The following is a 27,153-nucleotide window of genomic DNA, read 5'->3' on the forward strand; positions in this document are numbered from 1 at the left end:
CAGCTGCCAACTAATGTAATAGTAAAATATACCATTGACTTTAAAAAGAGCAACTGTTGAGTTTCTTGCCGGCTCTTCTCAGCAGAACTGCCTTCCGAACCGGTGGTAGCTTTTTGTTGACATGTACATTCGACGATTCAAAAGTGCTTATAAAGTTTATTTGAATAAAGAATATTTTGAATTTGAATTTGAATTTGAATCAGAAGCCGGTGAAAAGTAAGGAACTGAAATGTCTTAATAGGGACGGAGTGAGAGTTTTAAACATAGGATCACTATGTACTTAGGTTCCCTCGGCTACCCTGCTTTATATCTGATACAACGTGAAGCAAAGAAACTAATTAAGTTCATTAAAATGTATGTTAATTAAAACCACGTCTCCGTAATAATTAAATATTATTTATTAAATTCTGTTCTTTATTTTATAGCTCTTAGACGTGCCTCTTGATCGTAATTCATTCAAGTATTTATGTATAAAATATGTATTTACATAGAAAATAATAATTGATAGCCGAGATTTTATACAGAATTTGATGTCGGTAGACTTTAAAATAATTTGAAGGGTAATTGAATTATTATAAAACTATTAATGATCGCTTTAATATAATATTTTACAAATTACTGTGAAATATGTAATAATTTTAAAAATTAATTTTTTTTAGTCATTAGCGTTAAGAATATGATTTTTAGTTCCCTGCCAGATTCAGATTTTTTTTATACGAATAATCTGGACATTTTTATACTGTGGGCGCATTAACTATGGTATTACTTCAGCTCTGGCAACCTTGACATTATTAATCATTATTTTGACGTTCAATACAATACATTTAGAAATAAATTTATATTGTAAATGTTAAGAAGATTCATTGATTATATGTATTTAAATAATATTATATAAATCAAGTTGGTGCAGTAAAATGTATCGATTAAAATTAACTCTATTATTGTGCTTACTTGCCAGTGCTTACTGCGTTAACTCCGTTGAGGAAGACGTAGGGAACGGCAGGTATGTCATCGAAGGAAGAGTTTTTCCATCAGAAGAGCAAGAACTATCCCTTGCAAATTGGCAAGTAGACACTAGAATACACGTAAACGGAGGCGAGTACATCGGCTTTATGAAACAAGATGGATCGTTTGCTATACACAACGTTCCAACTGGCTCTTACGTCGTAGAAGTCATACATCCTGACTACATGTATGAAACTGTTCGTGTTGAGATTAATTCTAAAGGAAAATATAGAGCTCGTAAAGTAAATTATATACAAACTTCACAAGTTATTCAAGTGCCTTATCCATTGAGAATTAAAGCATCATCTAAATACAGATACTTCCAAGTTCGTGAACAATGGCGTATGACAGACTTCTTATTCAACCCCATGGTTATCATGATGGTGTTGCCTTTGTTGCTTATTATGATACTACCAAAGATGATGAATGACCCAGAAACAAAGGAGGACTTGAAACAGATCAGCAACATGGCTAAGATGTCAGAATTACCCGAGGTTTCTGAAATGTTTACTTCTCTCTTCAGTGGAGGGGCGGCAGCAAAAGCAAGTGCTAAAACAAAGCAAATTAAGAAGAGGCAATAGTGATTTTAGATTGTTATTTTAAAAACTTAACAAATATTTAAAAATAAATAAATAGTATTGTGAATTAGTTGAAAATTGTTTTATTTGTATTACACTGTTTGATTATAAAAACATGTTTTATTGTATTATTCTGGTGAATACATTTTTTCAAATAGTTATTATTGTTTAGTCCTTTATTCCAACTCAAGATGGTTTTATATATATATATAAATATATATATGTATATTACATTGTATATCTGTAAAACTTGGTATAGAACAGGCGACAGCATAGGACTGTATGCATGATGGTTATGGGCTCAATGCGCACTTGTGGAAATGAATAATTTTCATTTCCTTGCTCTGTATTATTGAGTTTAACCGCTCAATTCACTATGAACAGGCAATCACACTTTCCACATAACAGGCCTTACCCTACCAAGTGTAAAGTTGCTTTATTTTGATTTGATTAAGGGGTGAGAAATAACCTATTTTGAAGACAAATGAAATATTTCAATCAACTTCAAAGAAAAGTTGAGTAAAACTACTTGTGTATAAAAGGCCTAAAAAAGGCATTTCATCACTAATAACAGGAAAATAGGTACTTTGAGTTTTTTTTTAAATAAATACCAACAATGTCTTAAAAATTTTATATTGAAATTAATTTATGAACAAATTATTTCATCACTCTTACACTAACTACACTAAAATTGTGTAACAACCAAAAGACAATATTACACACAATTACATAATATATAGATATAAAAGTAAAAAATCAGTCATTGGTAAATTTTGGACGGAAACTAATTAAGTAACTTACAATGTATAAGATTTTTTTTAAATACAGCATTTATTTATATAAAATTTCATATAATATGTTTGCCTTTGAATTTTGGACGGTAATTTTGTACACTGGTTTCAAAGCCTAATAATTTTCAATCTGTTTTAAATAATAATAAATATATATATTTGCAATATACATCATATTTTTCATTATTATTCTACTACTTAATAATATAAAGAAGAAGATATTACTCTAGAAAAATATTTATAAAAAAAAATGATTAGCCAGCCCCTCCTAAATATCATTCAAGTTATGGTTACTTTCAAATTTTTATATGTTTTTTAAATATTACCTATTTGTGAAATAACACCTTAAAACATGTTAAAATGTTATCTTATTGTATATAAAATATATGAAATTTTCAATATTTTTTTCATTTAATCTTTAAATATAAATTTCCATTTATTTGTCTTTGACATTAAAATTGAGTTTTATTCATATCTTCCGATTTTTGATATAATAATAGTTTCCAATATAGATATGTTATTAGACATTTTATATGAACATAATAGAATTGTTAGACATAATAAAGACAAAATTACTTAAATCTAATTGGAAAAATATTTCTATATACACCAGTTGATTTATGTCTTATTTAAATATTAGAGCATTGACGCTTGATATATTTTAAGGCAAGGAAGCATTTAATGCGACGTTTCTATTGTTTAATGGAAGATAAACATGCCAATCTAAAATTAAGTAAAAAAATAAAAAGCACCAGAGAAGTTAGCAGAGATTCAAAAAATCAGTCCAGTCGTTATTATGGAAAAAAATACTAGATATTGAAGCTTAAAAAATATAATCAATAGCTTTCGTATCATAACTTTCATATTCACTGGTATGATGTATACAAGAAATTTTAAATTGTCCGTGAAAAATATAGAAATAAAAATATATAGCTATAGCAAATCCAAAAAAAAAAGAAAACTATTCTCAAGCAGATTGTAAATATTTACATTAGAAAATATAAAAAGAAATTATTTTTTACCAGCACTTATACATTGCATATAAAATATTCGGTTCTATAACTAAGGGTTTTTTTTACTTTCATACAAAAGTATCGGTATTTGTACACGTAACCTAAATGAACACTCAATACTACATAGCTACAATGGAATGGAGAAAATCTTCAAAGAAGTGTTAAAAACAAGTGCACGTAATCTAAAGGAGATTTATGTTATATCTAAAAAAAACATAAGTCTACAATAAGTCAGTTTGAAAATCGTCGCAATCATAAAACAAAGACCGTTAAATTAAAAGTATATTAAAAAAAAATCATATTGAGATTCAAAGAAATAAATATTTCTTTAATGCTTTTTTGGGCCATTTAAGAAGAATCGTCATTATTTTGCTGTAAATAATTTAATTATTTAAATGTTATATGATTACCACGATCAATTAAAAATATGTGGATGTAAGTAAAAACAAATGCAAAACATTAAAAAATGCTTACTCTAGACTTGATTGGTTTAATTCCAGTAATCAAGAAACTATAAAAAATGTATTAGATGAATACATTTTGTATGAGTATGTTCCTCACTTACATTTCATTACATATAGTGATATTTATAAGGCTGTCTCTTTTTATTGAAGGACGATAGAAGGAGACAGCATATCAGATATTCAGATAGTATACATAAATAAAAGAACTAAAAATCAAAGTATTTTTTCTCAAATTAAATGACATTATAAAGGCGGTTTACATATATAAAAGTTTCTTTACAAAATATTTATCTTACTATACGGTGGTTACAGTTAAATAGAATTTTAATATTTATACATAATTGTCTGCTAATAATATAATATTGCATATTAATCAATTATATGTAAAAAATACTATACGCAAGTGGTATAACAATTTCATTATCATTCTGAATACACAAATTAAAATTGTAAAAGCGACGTTATTGTCCATATAAAAACATTTATTTTATTAAACGTATTTTCTAGAGTCTAGACGACCATTGAAATAATACATATTGAAAAATATCAGAGTAACAAAAAAATATAAATTCAAAATAATTTTCGTAAAAATAGCTTCTTAAATTGCATGATAAGCTGGAATTAAAAAACAATATTAAAATTCAACAAAAATCATCTAGAAAATACAATTTAATGTATTACAAGCAAATCCATTATTAAAATGAGTACTATGTAGCGTATAACATATTATAAACAACACTTATAGCTGTTAAGAGGAGAACAGAGAAAGAAAGACTTGTTAGTACATTGGCAGCATTGTATATAGAGCAGTACGGACACTGTGATGAACCGCAAACTTCACAAATATTCAGCAGGTAGGTAGGTAAAGCGTCGAAAATACTCTCGTTGAATCTCTCTGAAGATTTAAATAAAAACATTATTGATTTAGTTAAACTTATTTTTTAATATAACAACCCTCTAAAAACTCTTTAAATATCTCAATAATTTATCCAAAAATGTTATAAACAACTGCTTGCAAAATTGCTATTATATAATTATTAATAAAATCCATCATTGGTGTTTTTTATAAGTGTTGCCAATATGTCAATAAAAAATTGATTATAAAAGAGGCAAAATTAACAACTGATTATCCTTTTCTTAATTGGGCAACCACACCTGTTTATCCAATAAACCTTTATTGCAATACCTTCGCATAAATCATTACATAACATAAATAAGCATAAAAACTGCATTGAGTTCCGCCACTCAACACGAAATGCACCCAGAATTCGGCGGAAAGTAGAAAGGGGAACAGAACTGTGTTAATGGGAACGGAATATCGTATACCTAGGTTCCCAGGTACCTCTCTGCTTCGCCTACGTAGGAGATAACGCCAGCAAAAACAGCAAAAATATATAAAAACAACTAACCTGGTGCATAATAGTCGTATACGCGTATGGGCAGGTATCGCGACATGTTGGCGACAGGGTACCAGCGCTCTATCGTGAAGTTCACGCATGTTGTTTCATGGTCCAGCTGATGAGTAATATTAGTTAGAATGAGATAAATAATTAAATATTTATACAGCTCGATATTGAAAATATAACTAATTTATGAAATAAGAGAAAATCTTATTACACAAGAATGGCAGAGAGAGGGGAATAGAATTTTATTACTTTTTATTATACCAAAATGGAATAGTGAAACCTGCATTTAAATTTGTTAAACCATTTCTGAGATTCAAAAATATACAGACCAACAGACAAAACATTTACCGTTTTGTATCCTATTACTTGGAAAAATTACCCCAATAATACAGTGATCGCCGATCAGTTACATTTTTAAATGTATAGAAAATTTTTAATATCATATTAATAAAAATAAATTATTCAAAAAACTCACATAATCAAAATAAAATATAACTTTCTCCGGCGTATACTTGGCCCGTTGCAGCAGTCGCACTGTACGGGACAGTACGTAGGCGTCGAGTCGTTGCTGTTGCAGCATGTAACCTGTTGGTACTCCCACCTCCAGCACCGCCATGCCCGAACGGGGAGACTCAGAGTGGAGGGTCCAACTGGGGGGACAAAGACATTTAATGTTAGATTCTGTTATATTACTGAACATAGTACAACTGACGTGACGTGACGTGCTAGTCTTACAAAGGCCAGTAGGAGCGCAGGGGTCTTGCATGCGACTGTAAATGCGACAAGTTGTGGAGTCCATAGCCTTTCGAGAAAATTACATATTTAATATTTTTATTTCTCTAGATATGTAGGCGTGTTCCGTGCCTAGTTGCTTTAACTAATACAAAATAAAGAATAAAACAACCTTTACGAAAAAGATCAGTTTAATGTTTAATTAAGTGAGTGCAGTTTCGCCACTCAACACAAACCGGAAATGAAATCAAATAACTCCAGAATTCAGTAGATAGTGGGCAGAAGGGTGTCTTAACAGTAGGCGCTCTCTGCCCACACTACTATACAAGCGAGACACCGAGAAACTAAAGAAAAGAAATTAAAAAAAAAACAAAACATACCTAGCACAAGTCTGAAACCGTATATGCGACTGATTCCTTCCGTAATAATAGGCATTCGCCAACAAATCGAAGGCGCGTAATGGCGGCGCGGTTTGGAACCGCGGCGTGTCCACGTTGTATTGTACGGACATTTGTAGAATGGCGAAACCCGCCCCACGCGCTGTCACCTTCACTGTGCCCCATGCTTCTGGGATCTGGTGAGAAAAATAAATAAACATAAAAAAAGCAAATTACATTTAAACATTTATAAACGAACAAAAAGAAGGTTTACAGCAAAACAGAATGAAAAATGATCATCTACAGTTCATCTAGCTCTTAAAATAAAATACTAAATATATCTGACTCTTACGGCCGGCGTATTCAATTAGAACTATATAAGATACATGTATTAAAATGACTCACGTCAATAGTCTGCATGGTAGCCAAGTTATCATTTTTGACGGACAGCGAGCGGGACTTGTGGAGAGCCACGGCGTCAACGTTGACGTGGAGCGCGCTGACGTCACGCAGGCGCTTGCGGTTGGTGTACTCGATGAGGGCGCGGAGGGCTATGTAGGTGTCCTGTGGACGTGGTTATATTGTTAAATTATACTGTGCGCTTTTCTTATTTTTAGTTTCTCGCATTTTCGCACACTCTCCTTGTGACATTGTGTGAATATGATGACATATTTCACCTCACCAGATAAGACATATAAAATTAATTTATACATTGATTCTATCATCCAAGCAGAGAATGAACATAATATTGGCATGAGAGTTGTGAGAATGATTTGTTCTCTTAAGAATGGTTTTATTTCCCCATTTTCCTACTACCATATGTAATCTTTTTGAAATTGATAAAGAGTAAAAATGAAATTCTTCCATTCCCGACTCACTTACCGCAATATAAAAGATGCTATAAATAAATAATTTAATATACTAATACAAATTAAACAACCTGTGTAGACGACCAACCGCCATCCTTAAGACGTTGTGAGTTAAGCCACATTACAATCGGTTCATTGTTGTCCTGCAAACAAAAGAATTGTATGTACAACCATAGTCAAAGCACAGTAAAACTAGAGACATATAGTACTCAATGGTTCCCTATTAAAAGAGGCGTAGGGCAGGGAGACCAATTCGTTTGTCCCCAATTCTATTTATAGCTATTCTGGAAATTATTATTTAAAAAAATAGACAGGAAAAGTTGTGGGATAATAATTAAAAATACATATCTAAGCCACTTAAGGTTCGCAGATGACCCAGTATTATTTACGGTAACAAGTTCTTAACTACAACAGATGATAGAGTCACCTTTCAAAAATAATGGGAATGACTAATAACACTTGTATAACAATACACAAAAAGGAGAGACTAAAATATACAAATGAATACATATACTTAGGGAAACAAATACAGATTACCTGGAATAAATACTGGAGCCTAAAAGATATGCTTAAGCCCCAACTATCAATCAACCTCAAAACAAGTCTTTAACTCGTGTCTATTACCAAGTCTGACGTACGCTTGTCAAACGTAAAATAATCGCCAAAGACGACTAAAGTTAGTTGTTAAATATAAGGAAAATTCAAAAAATAAGACATACAAAGATACAAAATATTACAAAATCTGATGACGCTCTACAATATGCCTTAGCGTTGAAATGGAAATGGGCTGGACATCGAACACAACACGTCTTCAGGACCATGGATGTACCAAAAAGGTAACAGAGTGGAACGGTCCAGTAGGCAAACATGAAAAAGGGTGACTCCACACGCGAAAGATGAAATTATTTAGATGGCAGGTCCAAGCTGGCTTACCAAGTCACGTGACGATTGGCAAACTTTGGAGGAGGCTGTTACCTGTTGAGGGGTTCTTGTAGATAAATAAATAAATAAAAAGAAAAATAAATCATAATAATATATATATATTTTTTTACTAACCCTAAAATAAAAATATACTTCATATTAAAACAATAAACGTAACTAATTGATACATACATGAAAATATCAAAGAATTTTTGCAAAATAGAAATACTACACCAGCATAGACCAATTTTTGAAAAATTTTACAGGCTTCCTTAGGAAAATTAATATTAGAAAGATTAAATAGGGTCCCGGCCGATTGGGTCGACGACCATAAAGATACAATATAAAAAAATTAAATAATACACAATACCTGATGGTCCATACAAGCAAGCAAGGCGTAGGCGGTAGCGGCGATATTATTAGAATCGTATGCGTAGGGCAGACGTGGTAACAGGAAGGGTTTCTGATTTTCCATCTTGTATGGCGGCTGCGGCACTGGCTCCTTGCCCCAGTATACTAGTCCACCTAGCGAAGTTGATGAAAATTAATTAACGTTTTTTTAAGCTTCACATATCACGTATCCTGCACACAGAAGGAACACCCGCAGACGTAAGCTAGTGTTAGACACCACATTTTCCGGTGAATTGTGGAAGCATTTCGTGTTAAATAGTGGAATTCGGTGCTGGGCCTTGTCTCGATACCAGAGCGAAGAAAATGAAAACATTAAGCTTTGTAAATAAACGATATCATATAATATACATAGAAGATATAAATGAAGTTTTTAAGGGCACAATAAATATCAGACTAAAAATCGGAAAATCTATATTGTTAGTTATATTATACTAGAAAATAGTTTATATCCCGCTGGTGTTCATAAAACACCCTTAATACCCTAGGCCTTCATCAGCGGCGATCTACGAGGAGCACCGTTAAGTTTTAGTGGGTACTATAGACGGCCTATTAGTCCATGAGTACGATATAGTCCCTTTCAATCCCCATTCGAGCAGTGTCGAGAAAGGGATTTCACATGAAAAAATGTTATATTCTAGAATACCTTCAGTCCGCTGGTGTCTCTTGAGCAGTCTATACGCGTGCTCAGCGCCAGGCGCCTTGGCGGCGGCGAGTGCGCACGCGGCCAGCGCCAGGGCGAGGGGCTCCCCGCACTCGTGCAGCAGCTGCAGGTGGCGCTCCAGCCACGCCACCGCGCGCTGCTGGGCCGTCGCAACGCGGGCGCTGAGACCCTGGACAGGAAATAAATAATATTTGTATTATATTCAAAGGCTGCCGTGGCTCAGTGGTACAAGCGTGTGTCTGTGCGCGCGGCCGTTGTGGGTTCGATTCCCACTCGATGGAATGAATTATTTAACATTTTAATTTCTTCGCTTGCTCGCGTGAGCACGAAGTATCATAACATTGACTTCTCTCTGCCTAAATTGCTATACAAGATACAGCGCGAATCTAATAAACAATGAAGCGTGAAGCCAATTCAACATGTCAGAATTTAGATAATTTTTGGCAATTGTAAAGATTTTTCAATTCGAATTGAAAATTGAATTATCAATTTTAGGATAGATATCAAAAGAAAGATATATGTCAATAGAGAAACCAAAATTAACAAACATCATGTTTTAAATCATATATCAGTGCCTATTTAGCTACAATGGGCTTATTTTCATAAGAAAATATCAACAATTAAACATCTAAATAATTATATTAATAAAACAATAGTTTAAAATACAAAATTACAAAAAATCAAATACCTCTTTAATACCAATATCTTTGAGGTTCTTGACCGATTCTAAAGTGATGACAACTTGCGCTGTCAGCGTGATGTTCCGTTGCAAAATTATTGAATTATTCACCTGTTAAATAAAAATAATATGTAATACTATATGTACGCACAAATACAGCGTTAAGTTCAGCCACTCAACACGGAACGTTTCGAAAATTGGGCGGAAAGGTTCCTAGAGGTTTCTAGAGTGAAGCTTTATTTTTTTATACAGTAGCAACTTACTAAACAGGCCTAATTGTTGTAGTTGCATACGACTAAATGTTGATTGTCCATTTTCGGAACGTTATAAGCTGTCTATAACATAACGTTACCTGTTTCGATATAACCCACTGTACCTGCGGTCAGATTTACTTCCCGCACTTAGAGCATGTCATATCATAGACAACACTTGGTTGTGTCCATTTGACCACCGGGGCGATAACACAAAAGTTATTGCACGAATTTAGATGAAACTTTACAGTAATATAGCTTATACACCAGAATAACAATTTGTTTACAATATAAAATTGTTTATAATATAAAATAAGTTCAAATGGGCGAAGCTGTGTTTTGGTCGCTATTATTGTAGTTAATTACTTACCTTAATGCCCTTCAAGTGTTCCCCCGCCTCTCTATACAGCTTCGAGTCGAGGGGCACCGCGATAGTGCTGTTGGCGTTGCGGTCGGGCAGCCAAGTGCTCTCGTAGAACGCGCCCTCCGGGGTCTGGTGCTCCAGGACCCACGACACCGCCATTGATATTACCTAAAGTTATATGTATAATAAATTATTTATTTCATTGATCTATTTAAAAACTAAGCCATGTTTTATATTATTTATAAATTATTTTATCCATTCAAGTATAATGTGTTATCAAATTACCTTATCCGGGTAAAGAACAACGGGAGAAATACGTACACTGCATTCATCCAAATTTTGTATACAATATTGTGATACGTTACTAACAGAACAGAGGTGACAATTAGGGATACTTAAATTTTAGACACAAATATTACCTACACAATGCAATGCTGGTACCAACGTAATTATACGACAGCGAAATGTGGGTATTCAAGATAGAGAATAAAAAAAAATGAGTGCTATGGAGAATCTCTTCATAGGATATGCGGAATCAGTTTAGCAGTCATGCTTTGAAGAGCGGATGTTACTTCGAAGGTGAGGATGTCACGGTGAGAATGAAAAAGAACATGATCAGGGTGTTGGGACAGGTCGAGAGAAATGACGAAAGAATGACAAAAAAAAATCGAAACAATAATGTAAGAGAAACAGGGGGAGATCTCAGTGGAGCTTTGAAAAGACAATATCGTTGATACTACAGGAAGGTCACGTAAAAACATAAAGACCCCACAGGGAGAGTGCATATATGCAGGTTTATGACAAAGGATGAGATGCAAGAGAGGATGCAGAGAAAGAGAGGTATCTGAAGCTTTTGGCGCTCCATTCGCTGGTAAAAAATATATTACTCACATTTGGATCAATATAGATGAAATTCTCCCATTCATTGAAAGAGGCTTCTTGGAATATTTTAGCACAGAATGACGTTAGCCACACGCTCGATGCTGATTGATTCCTAGATAATAAATAAACTATTAATAAATTGATCTAACGATGATAGTTATTATATAAAATTTTATTCTTACAAAAGTTCTTTTGTTTCTATAAACTTAAACAATTAGTAAAAATACACTATGTCCTTCGTAACTACATATTATAATATTGTTACACTGTAATATCATCAAATCATGTATATTTTGGACAAACATTATTGTGCTCTTCTAATATATTAATTTAAGCACAAATTGTATACGACATTGAAGCAACCAAACAAAAAAAGTTGAACCACACATGTTCAATTTTCACTTTCACTTTTAGAATCTTTCAAGTACCCTGAAAATAAACGAATTCTTATCCTTCAGGCACTAAATGCTTTTTAACTAAATAAAAAAAACCAACTAACCAATCACTCCTGAACAAACTGAATGACCCATCCAACTTCATGAAGGACAGCTGTCGCTGGTACAATATATTCATGTGGTAGAAGGCGTCTCGTTCGAGGGTGCGGTTCCGCTGGTTGATGAGACGCATGTATAATGTGAGGTACATGTTTGCCGCGAAACTGAACATGTTCTGTTCTGCTGAATCCTGTGTGCAAATGTTAAAATGTATAAATATGTAGATATGTCAAAGATATATCTATTCGAAGAAATTTCCTCATTCTGGTATAAAAGCAAAGTTAGGCGTTGAGTTCCGCCACTCGTCACGTAATCCCTCCAGAATTCGATGGGGGAACAAAAGCGTTCCCAGTCTGTCTCTGCCTGTCCTGATAAATGAGGGATACAGCGTGAAGCCATGTGTTAGGGAGAAAAATCAAATTCTACGTCCGGAAGTGCCGAATCCAATGTGGCGGAATTAAACGCCACGTTTTGTTTTGTGAAGATCTGCAAATAATTCATTCTCTCTAGTGGGACTGAATCCCACAACCCTCACGTTACACTCAAAATAACATACTTTATTATAAAGTACAACCAAAAATAAAGTAAATACAAACCATAGGTAAATCCAACAAACTCGTCGCATTCACCGGCATAGTGGGGAACAGTGGTCCCACGACGTCTCCGACAATGGAAATACGCGCTTTGTTAGATCCGAACACGTAGTAGCGGTCCACTTCGTACGGAATGACGGGCGTCTCCGTCACGTTGACGTGCATGTACTGGAACACGTAGGCGCGGTTGGAGAGATCTAGAAGGACGGACTGATGACGATATTGTGGTATGCCGTCAGCCTGTGGAAACACATACATATATATCAGTTATTTATATGAAAATAGAATCCTATCTCAAGGTTATTACATAAAAAGATAATTTAACAAAAACGTATGTTGTACTACAAATAATAACAAATTAATAAACGCCATGCAAACGCCAACCCCATTTACTTTTTTTTAATCATAGCAAGTAAAGATAATCTAGATAAAGGAAAAGTAGGTTTATTTTAACTTTACGCATTTTCCCAAAAGCACGGCAGGCAGAGCTGAACCAAAAAAACTGCTATGCTACAAAATATATATTCACCACATACAAACCTCAACATCAATATATTTATAAGCTCGATGCTCCCCCTGCAGCGTGGAGGCACGTACGTCCACCCGGATAGTCCCTAAGCGCGCCGGTACCACCGGTATGTGCACCACCGCGGCGTCGCCCGCTAATATGTACACGAAGAACTGGTGTTCGCCGAATGACGTGCGCGGGTTGTAGGAACGCACCTGGAGACATTTATATGTGTTAGGTTTTTATATGTTGTATTGGTTTTTATAAGTAACAACGTCGGTACCAACACTGCATTGTATGCGACCAAAGGCGCAGCTGTGTTGACGTTTCGCCGTCTCATAAATGCAACTAAGGCTCCGTTAACCTCCGTCCGTTTCCACATCCATCTCGTATCTTCCATCTCTACTGAACATACTTCTCAAGTATACCACCTCATTCACTTGTTCTAATATCTTACCATTCACACTGACATTGCATCCCATTCTCCCTTCGTTTCTTTTAATAACTTTATTTAAATATGTACAGATTATGTATTTTATAATATACAGTCCACTCACAATTATAGATTAATGTTATAATCCTATACATTTATTTAACCTTTCAAAACAATAAAATAATAAAAATTTTAACGACAATAGGATTGTTAAGTTTATTGTTAAAATAATGGTAAAGGTTTGTTCCTGAAAGTTATTTCAATTTCTTTTTCTTATTGATTAGTGACTTTTATACTTCTGTAATTCTTAATCTTATTTATTTTATGAAAAATGGAGTATTATAAGTCACAGCAAATTGAATAGACTAGGCTAAACGTTAAAATATGTTTCTGATAGTTAAATACAGCTACATAAAGAGTAAGGACGACTACATATGGAAATGTATAAAAAACTAGACTACTACTAAAACTAAAACAAAATATTTACAATTCCATTCTCCTCAACATGGACAAATTTGTAGTCTGGTGAAGAGGCCAATACAACCACTGCCTCGATGGCTTGTTCCTGATAGTTGAAGACTGCAACACGAAGACCAAGCTGTTCCCCTTGCCTGCATTTATCTGGACCTTCCACTTTCATGAAGAAGGGCAGGATACCTACATACTGTAAATAAAGTGTATGTTTAAATTATATTTTAGCTATTATTTAAATGAACTATATAAATATTTTTAATCTTTTAATTTTTTATTTATAAAACAATAATAATTTAAAAAATGAAATAAAAATGTATCTTATAGGTTATACCGTTATAGGTTTAACCAGCATTCCCAAGCCAGATGGCGACATGGCAAAGGCAGATAATGTCCAATGTGCGGGAGCTGCGGGTACATCCAGGGTAAACACGTATCTTCCATGCGGTCCAATGTTGATGTCTCTCCACGCCCATACATTTTCGTATTGACGAAGGATGCGGTTGAAGCGGTGTTTGCGGAAGTGGGCTAACGCGAATGAGTCGTCGTGCTTGCCTTGAAGAGGATAGTAAATAATAATTTAAGATTTGATTTGTATATTGCTAAGTGAAAGTTAAAAAGAGGTAGAAGTATATGAAAATCTAAATTATATATTAATAGATTCTAGATTTTTTCATATACCATGATATCTATTTAAAAATATTAAGTTTTGTTACTTAAACAAAACACAAAATCCTCATTTACCCAAGCCAGCCAGAAAAATATATCTAAATTTATAAAATTTTGATCATTGCAATATTTTTTTATGCAGGTACTTTTAAGGTTTCTTATAATAAAACATTTTGTATAAGTATCACTTAACCATAGTTATAAAGTAAATATTTAGTTAGTTATCTTATTCAAATTTAAAAAATGGAGCAAATGGGTATGGACCAAATATTTGTACATAATACATATATGTCATAACACCACAATGACATCAACAATACTACTAAAATATAGATCTATAAAAAAACAAAATCACTTACAATTAGCCTCGTCAGTCCTATCAGTGCAATCGGAGATGCCGTCACAACGTTTAACACTGGGATAGCAAGAGCCATCCAAACACTCGGCTAAGCCAAGTGACGCATTACAAACGGACGGACGACGCCATACTGGCACATCGCTCAGTACTATTAGACCTGCGTATCTGTGGGGCAAAAGTTAGATTTTCCATCATAATTTAAATAATTATCACCATATAAAGCCCTTGTTAAAATTGTAACTTATTGTAATATAATTTTATCAGTATTAGATGACATTTACAATAATCAGGTTATCATTAAGCTAGTTAGCAAGTTTAAGGAATAAATAACCGTTTTATTTTTTTTTTGATGCCGAGATTAAGTTTACCTACCTCAGTAGAAATTTAACACAAATTTACAGCATATCTTTTAATATAAGTAGTGGATTGATTAATATATAACTATTAGTTTAAATAATTTTATTTTATACATTCTTGATCGATTTAATTGTTAGTACATTAATACCGCAGTATCATATTTTACATACATTACAAAAAATAGATATTTTATTATTTACATAAGTATTTTATTATTACTTACTCAAAAGTCCGATTAGCATCGATTCCGAAGCTGGGCGATGGGAAGTAGACCAACTCGTCCGCATCACCGAAGTGAGAACGCCATGTGTACGCAAATGTACCGTTAGTGGCCTCGTCGAAGTGCGACATTTTTGATATCACCTATAAAAAAATATAATCTGTATTATTATTGTTATAAAAACGAAAGTTGAAGATGAAGTTGCATAAGCTAATCTCACAAACTATAGCTTCGAATTGAAAAAATCGTTTGTGGTGAATATTCTATTTATCGAGGAAGATATTATGATATTACATCACGTTTCTTATTTATCCCTGTAAAACCTTGCAGGCATAGTCGCAGATAAACGCCAGCTATTTTGTTCATTTATCTATTTATATAAAATGAGAAGTTCCCACTGACTGAGGTATAGACGCACCGCCGTAACCGCTGATGGTAGAAACGTGAAATTTGAACAGATGTTTATTTTCATAATGTGAACACCCCACTAAAAGGGATTTTGAAAAAAATTAACAGTGAAGGGGTGAATGAAATAGGGGGTTGAAAGTTTGTAAGGAAAATCTTTAAATGGGTACTGATTTTCTCTTCATCTCATTGAATATGGGTTCATGGTTTATTAGAATTCACCCCCTAAACTCAAAATAATTTCAGAAATATATCTAATAAATATTCGTATACTTCGAGCCGCCCAGGTCAAAAATGATCTGTAATAGTTATATGGAATAATAGTAGTAGTACGTAGTGGTGGTACCTTAGCGTATGTGAGCTCGTTGCCGGCCTGCATGGTATAGAAGGCGTGGTCGATGCCAGAGAGGCCGACGTACGCGCCCGGCTCGCCGTACACCGCCACCTCCACGCGCTCGCCCGTGCGGTGCTTACGGTTGTTCACCACCACCGTGAACTTGGGGGAAAAATATCTTGTTTAATCTATAAGTTTTGTATGTTATACCTAACCCGGCCGAAATAAGTTTCTTTGTCATTATCAATTATACATTAAAGTTGTCCTAAAAAAACGAAAACTATCCAAATAAATAAATAAATAAAACATAAAACCAAACCTATAAAAAAAAACGAAAGCACAATGTCGAAATGATGCTTGTACATCGTCCTCATTTTGCACCCACCGAAAAATGGTCACATTAGTTATACTATTTAATAAAAAAAATCGGATCGTGCAAAATATTTACATAAAAATAATTTAAGATGACTACCACCATAATATCTTTAAACGAAATAATTCAAAACATTTTTTTTTCACTTCACGCTGTATCCCACATGTAGCAGTGTAAGCAGAGCAACCTAGGATGATGCTCTGCTCCTCACTTTCGTCAGAACTCAACATCCCGTTTTGCCTTCACGAATAAAAAATATATTTAAAATAATAAAAATGTATATTTTGCTAATTAATTAGCAAACTACTCACATTGTTGACATTAATCCCGTTAACTGGGAACGTGAGCGAATCGGCTAACACGAGCGCGCGGCGGCGATGCGCCCACACCACCAACGTGCACACAGGCGCCATTTCCGCGGACACCCCCACTGCGAATGTACGGACACCTTCCTATGGGAAAAAAAAACTTTTTGTCGGAAATTGTATTTTAACGTAGTGAGTACTTATATCATTTTCATATGAATTCATTACAATATATCATAAAAATAATAAAAAAAAGTTTTAAATTAATCAACATACCTGCATGATCTCTTGGCCACTCGTAAGTATAATTCCTTTAGACATGACGACGTAATTGAACGTTTCCATATAGAAGTTGCTCTGTACGTGGAATATTGCGTATTCGCCAACCTAAACAAAATAACTCTTTTAGGTACCAAAAATAACAATGAACCTAAATGGGAATCTAATGTTATCAGGCAGATGGTTAAATCATTAAGTATATATTTATATATTTTATACTCTTGTAAATTCATGGTATCATAATAGTATAGTGTTGACTATAAACACAAAAGTTTTGGCACATTTAACGGAAATTATTCCTTAATAAGACAAAGTTCAATGTTTCTCTCTGCTCTTTATGCGGCATCTATATTTGTAATAGTTATTTCACCTTATGTTTCCAAATCTGATTGTTGAGATATGTTTTCATGGATTGACATGGATAATTTTTTCCTATTGGCTTTCGCATATAGCAGGGTACTTTTACCAAATACTATTTAATTTTTGAGACATTTTATTGAATTATGAAACTCAACGCTGCGCTTTCTGCGCGAGGTGTACTGTTATCATACTAAGAAAATAAAAATATTTCATTCCCCGGCTTTCATTTTTTACCTTTTACTACACTCATAAATATAATAGTAACTAAGCCAACCCTGCTGCTGCTAGCTGCTAACCAAAAATCCAACCAACCCTAGCATCAGTAGTGGACGTGGACACACGTATGTGGTGGTGCGCGGGGCTGCGGTGCGCCACGAGGCGCGCGTCGGCAGAGGCCCGGGCTCCGCGCGCGTCCACCACCTGCGCTGACAACCGGATGCCCGTTATGGCGTTTAGGGTCTCGCGGTAGTCCGGTGTGTTTTCTAGTTCTGGAATGTCAGACATATTGGTAAAAATAATCATTTAAAGATATAAAATATTACAATTTTACATTATAACATATATAGGAAGAATTCCCACTATAATGCCAGTCACAGTGTACTGTCAGTGCGATCACAATCTGTTTAAACATTCTTATACGAGAAACAATGAGAGTACTTATATAGTATAAGTACTTTCCTTTCTTTATTCCAATCAAGTTCCGATTCAATCACATATTTAATAATATTTCTCATACAACAATATGAGATTGGTCTGAGAACGAACCATAATTAGCACTATACTGAACATCATGCCTTACATTGAATGTAATTCCTAACACATACTATAGATTGACCCCATCTTGGGACAGTGAATACAAAACGCATCGTTGAGATCCCCTAATCAGCACACAAAGTCCCTAAATAACGTAAATAGTAGAAAACGTACTGTCCATCTCTCTGCTATGGAGAATAAACTATAAAAAGTTAGCTAAAAACAATAACTCACTAAGCAGCTTATAGAGATCCATCTTGAGGTGCCACACGGCGTCGTGTCCGGGCAGCAGCGCGGGACGCTGGAGCTCCAGCAGGGCGGAGCGCCCCTCCAGCGACGCCGTCACGGACAGCGACACGCCCGCCGCCTGCCACGCTGGCAGCGGCGACCCGTCGTGGTACGATACTACCATCTGTTATGGTACATATAATATAGTATGTTTTATTGTATTGTATTCATTTAATATTAATTTATATAATACTATTCATACTTAATGTCTTAGCTTCATAAAATTATTTACTTTAAGCATTGCTCAGAATAAAAAAACACAAATACATTTTTTTAATTCTTATTTTAAGAGTGGCGAAAATTTGTAAAAATTTCTAAACAAAGATGACAACAACATAAATAAGTAAATACATGTATAATAAATTCGAGTGTATAATAAATAGTTTAATGAGAACCTATGGATAGTGGTCAAAGGCAGTGGACAGTATACAAGAGTTGTGAGTACAAATCCCACTAATTTCAAACTTTTATCTTTTCTAAAAAAGTATAAATACTCACATAAACATCAAACGGCATAGCAGGCTTGAAAACTTGCAGTTCACCACCAAGGAACGTAACAGATAACGAAGAATTAAATATCCTGGCAATACTGTATCCTTCTATTAGTTCGTCCAGGAACGGATCCCCCACTGAAGCTGTTATAATCACTTCCACTCCGTCTAAGGTAGGTACCAGTTGAGCGAGCTCCGACATTGGGTATTTGAAGTCATAGGTTCCATTGAACTGAGAAAAATAAATATAATTTATTAAAAATAAATCAGCAGATAGAAATAATTTTATATATAAACCTACATACATATATTATAAAATTGAAAGATGTATAAAAATGAAACATGAAATTATGGGTTTTAATGTTTGAAATTAGAGCATTAATTATTAAAAAAAATCTGTCTATAATACTCACAAATCGTAAATACGGTAGCTGATCGTACGTCGGATTGTTATAATAGTTATATGTAGTAGCGGTGCTGTAAGTGTTGTAATTTGGATTATTGGGGTTCAAATTCTGATTGATCAACTCCACTGGATCAGGTTTCGGCATCCAAAAGGGGAATTTTTCATCCTGTCAACAAATTTTAATAAGATTTATAAGAGAATTGTACATTGTACCTCCCCACATGTATATGATGTAGGCAGAGACTATTAATATTTAGACACTCCACTTTCGTGTTAAGTGGCGGTACTTAACTGCCGCGTTTTCTCATGTTACCAGAGCGAAAACATTAATATAATTGAATCCCATGAGTGGGAATAGAATCTAAAACTGTCGCATTTGGACTATTTTAAAGTGTTTAAGATTTAACGCTGCACTTTTAAATATAATAAGATCATTTCTTCAAAAATAAATTTATAAATATGTATTTTAGATAGAATTGCTAAGGATACAAAAACATATTATTTTCTTTTACTTTACATATTCCAAAACAATGTAGCCATACATAAATACTTACAAAATTGAACACCCTAGTGTACACTTTTTGTGGATCATACCACCAGTCAGGGTGGTCGAGCTGGTTGGGCTGTCCGGGGCGGTAGTGGCGCAGTTGTTCGTCGTGAGTAGGGTATGTTGTTTCGTTGTATAAGTATGGGTTGTAGTTTGGTCGCACTGCAAATAAAAATATATTATAATTCTACTTGTGGCTGCGTAAACAGCACAGTTAAATAGGAATATAAAAACAAGTCTACAATACAAGTATTTGTCGTAAGTCGACAAGAAATCTGGACCTATGGAATAAACCTATGGGACATTGCTAGGAAAAGTGACATCATGTGTATCCAACAAAAAAAGTGGCCCGTGGTTCACCAAGACAACCAGATCTAAGAATATCTGGGAACATTATCCCACAGTTCAGGGAGAAATTGAAATAAATTGAAATAAGTGTACGGCTCTCAATCAAATCAAATATTCTGGATAATATTTTAAAACCCTTATTTGCTGTCAGAAGAGTCGCTGGTGATTATAACAAAAAAACCTAACTGATTATAACAAAATAAATAAATATATATAAGTATCCCTTTTCAAGTTTCCCCCATCCCCACATACCAGTATCGTACTGTTGCAGGTGTAGGTCCCGGGGGCGGTACTGCGGCACTGGGCGCAGGGTGGCGCGCAGCGTGAGGTTACCGCGCACGGGCGCGCCGGACGTGTAGTTGGCCATCACGCGGCCGTGGATGTACTGATCCGAGTTGAAGAAGAACGCCGGCATTGTTACGTTCACCTGGAAGGCGATTGTCTTTGTAGAGCTTTGTAATTTGTAGTAAGGGTTTTATAATTAATTAATTGTAGCCTACAATTTACTTTGCATTGACTTTAAAGACGTAAAATCACTTTCTTTGTTCTCTCCGTGTAGAGTGTTTCCAAAGAAGCCTCCATGCATAATTCCAGATTCCTAAGGCTAGTAGTATGCACATAGAAATTGTTTGATGTGATATTATAAGAACATCAAGTTTTAAGAAATGAAACCTTTTGCAATCTCTTCATGATATTATGCTCTAAAAGCATGTGGTGAATGTGAGAACTTAATGTTAAATTATTTCATTCTCCATGTTTCTTTCATTGCAAAAAACTGTTTACACGCTTAAACACCGTTTGTTTTTAGAATCCACTATTTTGGATATACATATATCAATCAATTTTACCAAACATACTTTTCATTATAAAAAAATATCATTTATAATTTTAAAAATACCTCAAATCTAGTCTGATAATATTCCTCAACAAGGAACTGGGCCTCTTCTATTTGTCCAAGCGCCTCCACTCGGACAGCCCACTCTCCGAACAGCGGTTGATCTGATAGCTGGTACCGAAGACTTACGGTACCGAAGTTGCTCTGTATACAATTAGGTACATTAGTAGGTTAGGAGACCTTCGAAGTATACGCTTTAACTGTAAAGGAAAGAACTTTGAAGAATTGGGGCAAAGAAAAGAACAGTGTTTTCCAGTTCCATTTGTCCCAGGTTCACTCTGCCTATCCGTCTATACTCGTACCTGGACACTAAAAGGCATGTTAATTCGTTGCGTGATGAAAAACTTTCGTACTTTAATAATCGCTACGAGAAAACATCTTTATCTCGCCTGCGAGACATATCCCAATAAGAATACAAGTTATTTTTGTATAATTAAATTATTACTAAATTATATAATATACGGCGGAACTCTACGCTGCACTTAGGCTGGTTACCAGAGCAAGAAAATTAAAATATTACACATTTCATTACTTCCGATGGGAATCGAACCTTCGCGTTTTACAGTCTTGTGCCACTGCGCCACGACAACCTCAAATATAAGTAATAGTTTTTAGTAAGTCGTAGTTTTTCGCTAATTTTTCGTATTATACATAAAACGAAAAATATTTTTGAATCTAAAAGAATTTTTCACTCAAAACAATACTTGACATTTGACTACTTCACATTCACCCACCCACAGTGAGCGATTATCATTAAAAATTGAAAACATTCAACACAATAGGATCATAATTATAATACACTTCCTTTCTATAAAAGCATTGTTCATAGGACTCTTTAAACTCATTTATGCTAAAATAACTTTGTATAGTGTTTTGTTACTTTAAAATATTACATTTCATTATACCTACAGTTCGACTGGTCTTTGGTCCATTATTTATAAGTCGTAAAATTTAGTTATCAACAAAAAAGCATTCTTATATTATCATTGTTTATATTTAATTTTTATGATTTTTTTCATTAAGAAAAGATGGTAGTGTCGCTTTCTATTTTATTACGCTAACATATCTGGATACAAAACGATGACAAACATATACAAACGACAAGCTAATTTTACCAATAATTTAATATTTTGAAGTTTATAATTAGATACGACCCAAATGCGCCACGCCTTGCCATTGTTTTGTTGTTAAAGTAAAATATATTTATAAACACATTTTGATATATTAATGTAAAACATTAATATATCTTTCAAATTAGAAACATATACAAACTTTTGCTTTATTTAGTGACATATTACTACCTGTCTTGAAAGCCATCTTTTCATAATACGTCTATTGGGGTCGAGTATGAAAACATCGATTGCTCTTCCGAACGCCTTTAGTTCTGTATTGATCGGAATAATTCTGAATCGGACTGAAAAAATAACATAAAAAGTTATGCATTAAAGTTAAGTTATGCATTAAGGAGTAACATAACATAGAAATAGAGTTTTTGGGGTAGCTATTATTTTCAAGCTTTAAGCTTTCTGTCTTTTAAAATTTAATAGTACAAGACAAGTTGATTATTCCAATGTGACGTAGTGGGGCAAAGTTTATACCTCATTGTTGTGGGTTCGATCCCCACTCAACGCAATAAATTATTTTAATTTCGCTGGCAGACAAAGTTTACGAAAAGTGGAGATTGGGAGTTATTAGATGCCATATGCGAATTATATAAAAAAGTCACATATTTTTTTAAGAATCATAAATAAATAATAAATTTGAAAAGTTATAAAACAATACAATTGAACATTAATTATAAAACAACAGGATAATAAAAAATACATTAAACATTTGGGTCGATAGTTCAATGTGAGGAATAACCAAATAGTTTAGCCATATCTATTGATCTTTGCTCTTTAGTTTAAGTGGTTAGCTTGGAGTTATACTTTAGTACATACACTTACTTTATATAATACTTGAAACACTTGAGAGTTCTTAAAATAAGTGATGCAACAAGTCATTAGGAACGGGTATATTTAGAATGACAGTTACTAAATCCATCATTAAGACGCATTTAAATATATACAGCTTCACGCTTTCCGCGTAGTATGGCAGAGGAATGAATTTATTCCTCCAAGTGGGAATCGAAACCACTCACGTTCACAATCTAACTCTGTGTCGGTGCTCCACAACGACATATTTGTTTCAAAATATATTTACCAGTCTGACTCTGCATATACACAGGTTTGTCCATCTGTATGAAAATAGTCATAAATCTCTTGGAGAATATGAGTTGCGTTTCATTGACAAACGCCCGCCCTCCGAACGGGTCGTCCAAATATAAACCTTCCACGCGGAGCCTGTAGTCGCCGGGCACTGTTGTTGCTGGTATCTAGAGAAGATTGAGGGCTTATTTTTTTATTTTATTTCCCTGTTGCTCGCTGTATTCTGCATGTAGCAGGGGGAATAGAAGAAGCCTAGTGTTAATACACTTCGCCTCCTACTTTCCGCCGTATTCTGGACGCAGTTTGCAGATACACAGTTGTGCCTCTACACCAAATAATATAATAACAAATATTTATAAAATGTGACTTAAATATTGATGGTTTTGAGGCCTCTGGCTAAATACAATGGTTGATAGTGTTTGCCCTCCACAGTTAAGATAGAATTCAACTGTAATCGCGACAGTTGTAGTTTTGAAATGTTGACAATTGTAGGGGAATGAAAATATTTAAAATTGTCATTCCCAAGCTTTGGTAACAAGACAATGAGCAGCGTTGAGTTCCGCCACTCAATCGCTGGGTATTGCCTCGAGAATTCAGAAAAATAAAATATTTTCAACACTTTCATTGTTATAAATATGAAACCTGGCATAATCACAAGGGGCTTGTTACACTTAATACAATAAATTTGTCACTTGTATGGCTTTCTATTATGAATCACATTCTTGTTTAATTTAATAAACTATTATAATCTACATTTCTATTATAAATCTGAAAAATCTGTTTAGTTGAACATTCTAATCTCAGGAACTACTACTTCAAAATGAAAACTTTAAATTGCTTTAAAAGTATATTTATTACGGAAAATTGTCATATCAATCGAACTTGTGTTACCTATTGTACCTGTAGTCAGTTACCTGAGTTAGTTATTTGGTAGTGTCAGTCAGTCATATTTGGGTCAGACAAAGCAATTTTTTTTAAACATATCTTGTTTTAAATTATTTAACATTTATTTTCAATAACATTTTAAGTAATTTTCTTTTCCTGATAAATAAATGAAATGAAATTTATTATTACTAATACTCACTCTCATATTAAGAATCTCAGGTACACCTTCCTTTACTTTCTCAATAACATCAGCAATTTCCACTCCATTACAAGATATAGAGGCTCTTATTGTCATTTGAAGTCTAGCTCTCAGTATATTTGCTGATATTTTGTAAATTTGTCCTGGCCTCACCATTTGTGATGCTACTATGAAGTATGTGCTAAAAATCGAAACATATAATTTAAAAGTAGTACTTAATATTATAGTTTGTATTTAAAAAATCAATAAAACATAATATATTTATGCAGTTTCATACTTTTTTTTACATTGCCAGAGTTGAATAATAAAAATAAATCATTCCTTTGATTTGAATTGAAGACACAACTATAGCATTTACAGTCAAACAATACTGCGCCACATAGGTGTTAATTTACTGATTAGTAATAACTCACTTACCTTGTAGTGTATATTATATAAAATTATTACTTTATATATATGTTAATTAAAACAATTGTAATATAAAAAATACAATATATGTTACAGTTTTACTTACGCCTCATTAATAATAACACTGTCATGTTCCAGTTCCACACTTTTGTATGAATTGCTGTATTGGCGGCCACTATCCCATGAAGGTCTTGGTGTATTATCTGGGATGTATTGGTTTTGATTGTATGATGGTTCATTTCTATTATCATATGAATATTTTTGATCTAAGTCATACTTATTTTGGCTTGCATCATATTGGTTTTTATTAGAAAACCTCTTATTTGGATCATAAGGATTGTCATAGTATCTTGGATCATTTGTATTGGTATAATCATTTGTAGGATTTGCTGGACTTTGTTGATTAAAATTTGGGTAACTGTAGTCTTGTGCAAAACATAATTTTAGTAATATTGATAATGGTAATATATGTACTATGAGATTCATAGTTCAGTCTTACAGTTTCAATTTTCTGTAAAAATAATAAAACATATAGGAATTATCAATATATTTAATTAAGCTATATAAATTTATAATATGCATTAAAATAATTCACGATATTATTTATAATTAACCTACAACTTAAATGTAACAGTATTTGTTTTGTTTCGAATGCTATACCAAAAACCGAAACACTAACGTTACAGTTTTATCTCAAAAATGCAAATGATAACTGTTTTTTAAACGTGAAACTCTTCCAACCGGCTCAAAACACGGTTAACACAAATTTTAATTCAATAATAACTTACTATTACTTAATCTAAAGTTAACGCCCATGGAAACGACTCGGTTTTTGTTTCTGCAGAAAATACAATACATCAACACAAGCACACGTAGTTCTTATTTATTTTTTAAATATAAAAATAAATATTGAATGAAGTCTAGGGTGTAAATAAATTGAATTTACAGAAAATAAACAAGTTCGTTACACCGTCACATTACTCACTTCACACATAAAAGTATCCAACCAAAGCCAAAACTTGTTCGGCGCAGCCGCACCACGCCCGGTTAATGCCAATTTGAATTGTTATTTGACAGGTAGCGGAATTTGTAAATATTACCGGAAAATTAATATGTATTTATAAATTTATTTTCATTAAAAAACGTTGACAATGAATATTTCTAAAAAACTGTGGGATTATATTTACAATAAATAGGTCAAAGTTTAATTTTATAAACACAAATACTTGTACAACAATGTAATACATTCACATGATTTTATTTTCCTATATAACAACACTGATCCAGGTAGTATAAAATTAGAATTGTACTTTCAATTTATTTAAAGGAAGATCAGTATATAAAAGTAATAAAAACTAAAATATTACCTTTATATATTTATTTTATAACTATATTACTAAATAAAGCTATTCACACATCTAGGATTCCTTACCAAAAATGCAATAAAAATTAAAAAGAAACTTTATAATACAAAAACTGCACATTGTAATGAGTGTTTGTTGATTTCTTTATATCACAATTTCTACGAATTTTCTTAATCTTGAATTTACACAGGCTTTCGTTATTTAAAATTGCAACTTTTTTATAAATTTTACCTTACAATATATATGTACCTGTTCCCCGTCTTTCTTCGCCCATGGATGTTACATAAACTGCCATAAAGCAATTAAATTTAAAGCAGTTAATTTTGAATTTTACATTTTAATTAGCCGTCTCTTTATTCTAAAAGTATATGTGTTAGGACATATAATTCATTATGATAAAGTTGAAGTTTGTTTTGTAGAACCGCTAATCTCAAAAACTATTGATTTCAAAGAGGCCGTCGTGTCGCAGGGGCGTGACTGTAACGCGACGTTTGTGGGTTCGACCACGATTCGCATTTTCATTTCTTCGCTCTGGCACCAAGGCAGACAACAAGACACCAACCAGGTGTTGATGTCCGCCACTCAGCACGCAATGCCTTGAAAAAATCAGCGGGAAGTGAGAAAAGGAGTCACTTCACACTTGTTTCCCTCTACGTTGCTGTGTGTGGGATACAGCGTAAAGCTGATTTAATTTTTGATTTCAAAAATCTTTTTGTCCTAGATATCAATACATCAATCATGTTAATAGTTTCGATATAACTCTGTGCAGTCAATAAGTTATGACAGCCCTAAAGTTAAG

The 27,153-nt window shown here is 33.6% G+C and overlaps 2 protein-coding genes across 4 annotated transcripts; one reads left to right on the forward strand and one right to left on the reverse strand.

Moving 5' to 3' along the window:
- Window positions 1-778: 778 nt before the first annotated feature.
- Window positions 779-1,661, forward strand: EMC7 (ER membrane protein complex subunit 7). The gene has a single exon (XM_085197640.1). It carries the CDS (start codon window positions 915-917, stop codon window positions 1,584-1,586), a length of 672 nt encoding a protein of 223 aa, XP_085053766.1. The 5' UTR covers window positions 779-914; the 3' UTR covers window positions 1,587-1,661.
- A 538-nt stretch (window positions 1,662-2,199) lies between these two features.
- On the reverse strand, window positions 2,200-26,130 carry Mcr (macroglobulin complement-related). 3 transcript variants are annotated; one of them, XM_085197635.1, is made up of 34 exons: window positions 25,779-26,130; window positions 25,097-25,501; window positions 24,583-24,763; window positions 23,494-23,665; window positions 22,593-22,705; window positions 21,295-21,435; window positions 20,649-20,823; window positions 20,056-20,210; window positions 19,509-19,667; window positions 19,103-19,327; window positions 18,551-18,728; window positions 17,876-18,051; window positions 17,201-17,311; window positions 16,931-17,071; window positions 16,259-16,408; window positions 15,511-15,650; window positions 14,932-15,095; window positions 14,238-14,458; window positions 13,920-14,096; window positions 13,032-13,214; window positions 12,495-12,731; window positions 11,904-12,088; window positions 11,414-11,516; window positions 10,529-10,690; window positions 9,917-10,018; window positions 9,211-9,397; window positions 8,527-8,681; window positions 8,169-8,210; window positions 7,307-7,378; window positions 6,772-6,930; window positions 6,370-6,563; window positions 5,733-5,907; window positions 5,261-5,366; window positions 2,200-4,746 (listed from the first exon to the last, which is right to left on the reverse strand). In XM_085197635.1, exons 2-34 carry the CDS (start codon window positions 25,474-25,476, stop codon window positions 4,559-4,561), a joined length of 5,409 nt encoding a protein of 1,802 aa, XP_085053761.1. In that variant the 5' UTR covers window positions 25,477-25,501; window positions 25,779-26,130; the 3' UTR covers window positions 2,200-4,558. The 3 variants fall into 3 exon arrangements, with proteins under 3 accessions (XP_085053761.1, XP_085053762.1, XP_085053763.1); XM_085197636.1 differs by having other exon boundaries at window positions 25,976-26,106; XM_085197637.1 differs by lacking the exon at window positions 8,169-8,210 and having other exon boundaries at window positions 25,779-26,125.
- Between the last annotated feature and the right edge of the window lie 1,023 nt (window positions 26,131-27,153).

This window comes from Heliconius melpomene, chromosome 14, assembly GCF_056956725.1.
Source record: "Heliconius melpomene rosina isolate 202511_hmr_F chromosome 14, ASM5695672v1, whole genome shotgun sequence".
Lineage (NCBI taxonomy): Eukaryota > Metazoa > Arthropoda > Insecta > Lepidoptera > Nymphalidae > Heliconius > Heliconius melpomene.